Here is a 2,840-nt window from a genome sequence, read left to right as displayed (position 1 = left end):
TGTGTGATGATGTCCATGTTATGTAACTGCTGTGTACGTGAATAACTGATCCTGGCACGTACATGGTTCGCATTCGGTTTGCCTTCTAAAACCGGGTGTGACAGCATCACGACATCATGTGGAGCTAGGCGCCTGGGCATGTAGCCACACCCACACAGGTTGCACCCTCGTCGCCCGCGTCAAGTCACTTAAGTAGGTGGTGCTCACCACAATATCATAAATCTCATCAAGAACACCCAATCGATCAATTCTCATACTGTCATATGTGCATGCATAGTGCATACAACCATATTGTATTTAGTAATTTTGATACTTTTAAATTTAAGATGTTATATGATTTTTTATACCTTTTGTTTTTAGGATGTTTGATGATTATAAGACTTTTTTATTTGACCATATTGTATTTAGTAATTTTTTATTATTATACTGATGTTATGTATTTAAATTGTTAAAAAATTAAGCTGGGCCATCCATCATTAAATCGTAGCTACGCCACTGATTTATCGCAACCCAAACTATAAGAGCATGTATCAACCTTGTGTTGATAATCTTTAGTGAAGTCATCAGTTATTCACTTCCACCTGCGCCATGGCTGTTGCTCGTCGGCTTCCCATCAAAGATAATAATGATGGTGAGATGAGAAATGTTTGAGTAGTTCGGCAACGACACGAAAGATGAATTTTATTGAATCGTTTCTTGGTACATGAATGGCGAATTACATAGTGAAAAATCCACTCGAGAACGTAGCCAAATTAAAACAGAAATTGCGACCATTTACTACTGCGCACTTAAATCCAACCAAAATAATGCAGAAATTCCAGCCATTTAAATACTACTGCACACTTAAATCCAAGCATGAAATACGAAGCATCCACATATGAAAATCATCAAAGGATGTGCACCACACGGATTGCCGTATATATGCATCCCTCCTTAGAATTACTAGTGGTTGACCCTCCTGCAGTTGTGCCTGATCTCGCCGGCGCTCCCGGTGAGCGGCGAGATGTTGCCCATCTTGACCATGGACTTGGCGAAGTGGTCGAAGAAGAGCCCCTGGTCGGCGGCGTAGCGGTGGACGAGGCCCATGGTCTGGCGGCTCTGCGTGAGCAGGATCTCGTCGGAGCTGAGCAGCCCGTCCATGGCCAGGATGTTGTGGTAGTACTGGTTGTCGAACCGGAACTGGCTCGCCGGGTCCAGCGCGAACAGGTTCTGGTCGCCGCCCGACCGCGGGCACCGCCCCCGCAGCTCCGCCGCGTACGCCGGGTTCAGCGTCCGGTCCACCTGCCCGTTGTTGTTCTGCCCGTACAGCCGCTGCCGGAAGCTCACGCAGCGCGAGTCGCCGATGGTGTGCCCTCCTGCACTCAGTTGTTCGATCGTTGAAGGAACTGCAACTGATGGAACGCGCATGCACGCACGCACGCACGTGCATGTCTACTGTGTATACGTACGTACCTGAAAGTGCGACGAGGTCGACGATGTCGAGGCCTTGGTTGGCGAACTTGCCGATGATGGTGGGGAGAGAGTCGTTGGGAGCAGGGATGAGGTTGTTCGAGCCGCTCAGGCTGGCCGTCAGCGAGTCCCTCCTCCCCAGTGGCACCTCCCAGCCGGGTCCGCCGGTCTGTGGTGCAGCGCATGCAATTAGCTATGTTCCATACATACATACATAAATAAACCATTATTGCTCTGCATTAGCTGCTTGGTACGTACCAGGACGACGGAGTCCCTCGCGGCGACGGCGACGATGTCGGCGCAGGAGACGGTGCGCGGGCAGGCGTGCTCCAGCGCGGCCTTGATCTCGTCGATGACCTCGAACCCGCGGAGCGAGTCCTTGTTGGGGTTGGAGCGCTTCTCGGTGACGAACCTGCCGCTGCCGTCGGCGTCCAGCAGCACGGAGGCGTCGCACCCCTGCACGAAGCAGTCGTGGAAGTGCATCCGCAGCAGCGACGCCGCCATGCGCGGGTCCTCCGCGTGCGCCTTCGCAACGACGGAGCCCACGATGGCCTGCATCTGCGGGCACGCGTGGTCGTAGAAGTGCGGCTGCAGCGTGTTGACGAACCCGCCGCCGCCGCTGCCATGCCCGCCCGGCACCGGGTGGCCCGAGCAGAGCACGCACAGCACGGCGAGCACCGCCACGGCCGCGAGGCCGCCCCTGCTCCACTGTTGTCGCCGTGCCATTACTTACCTAGCTAACTAGATAGCTAGCTGCTCAAAACAACTAACGTTCCGTATCTCTCTGGCTCTGTAGCTAGCTAGCTGCTTTGCTCGACGACGATGAAGCTGTTTTAACGACGTGTGGATGGAGCACGTATTTATAATTATATAGGACCAAGCCGCGCAACAAGCTTGAAACAGAATGATACACATGATCCGGTAAACTATATTTTCATACTGAGTAGTTATGAGAGCGGGTAATGCATGGCTGCTCTTTCCAGCTCGCTCTGACCTCTCACCTCCTCCAATTAGCTTTCCGCAGGGGTAAGTACAACCTAAACACTATGCATGCATGTTGAGCTCACAGAACGCATATATATAACACTAGGTAAAGTGACGCGGCGCTTTGTATAATGCTCGCATCTGCCCTCCTTCAGCTTGGCTTTGTCACCTAAAAGCCTTGTGCTAAAATAATCTCTAGAACATGCACGCTCATTTTGCAGAGAGGCTGTATGGAGTTTGCCGTTTGTCGTGAGCACCGGCCGACACAAATCCATCGTCGGTGTACATATGATATGATCAACCCACGTTTTGTAAAAGCAGCATTTTTATTCTCTCGGGGTTGCTCTCGGGTAGTGTGGGGCACCCCCACTTTCAGTCCATTGGATTGGATGGAAATCCAACAAAGC

General features: G+C 51.7%; 1 protein-coding gene across 1 annotated transcript; it reads right to left on the bottom strand.

Annotated features, from left to right (window-relative positions):
• Positions 1 to 649: 649 nt before the first annotated feature.
• Positions 650 to 2,262, bottom strand: LOC100382033 (uncharacterized). Its single transcript, NM_001174798.1, has 3 exons — positions 1,708 to 2,262; positions 1,453 to 1,618; positions 650 to 1,355 (listed from the first exon to the last, which is right to left on the bottom strand). The coding sequence occupies exons 1-3, from the start codon at positions 2,173 to 2,175 to the stop codon at positions 943 to 945; spliced, it is 1,047 nt and encodes a 348-aa protein (NP_001168269.1). The 5' UTR covers positions 2,176 to 2,262; the 3' UTR covers positions 650 to 942.
• Between the last annotated feature and the right edge of the window lie 578 nt (positions 2,263 to 2,840).

This window comes from Zea mays, chromosome 10 (genome assembly GCF_902167145.1).
Source record: "Zea mays cultivar B73 chromosome 10, Zm-B73-REFERENCE-NAM-5.0, whole genome shotgun sequence".
NCBI classification, from domain to species: Eukaryota; Viridiplantae; Streptophyta; class Magnoliopsida; order Poales; family Poaceae; genus Zea; species Zea mays.
Note: the sequence above shows the minus strand (reverse complement) of the source record. Positions and strands in the feature narration are given on the sequence as shown.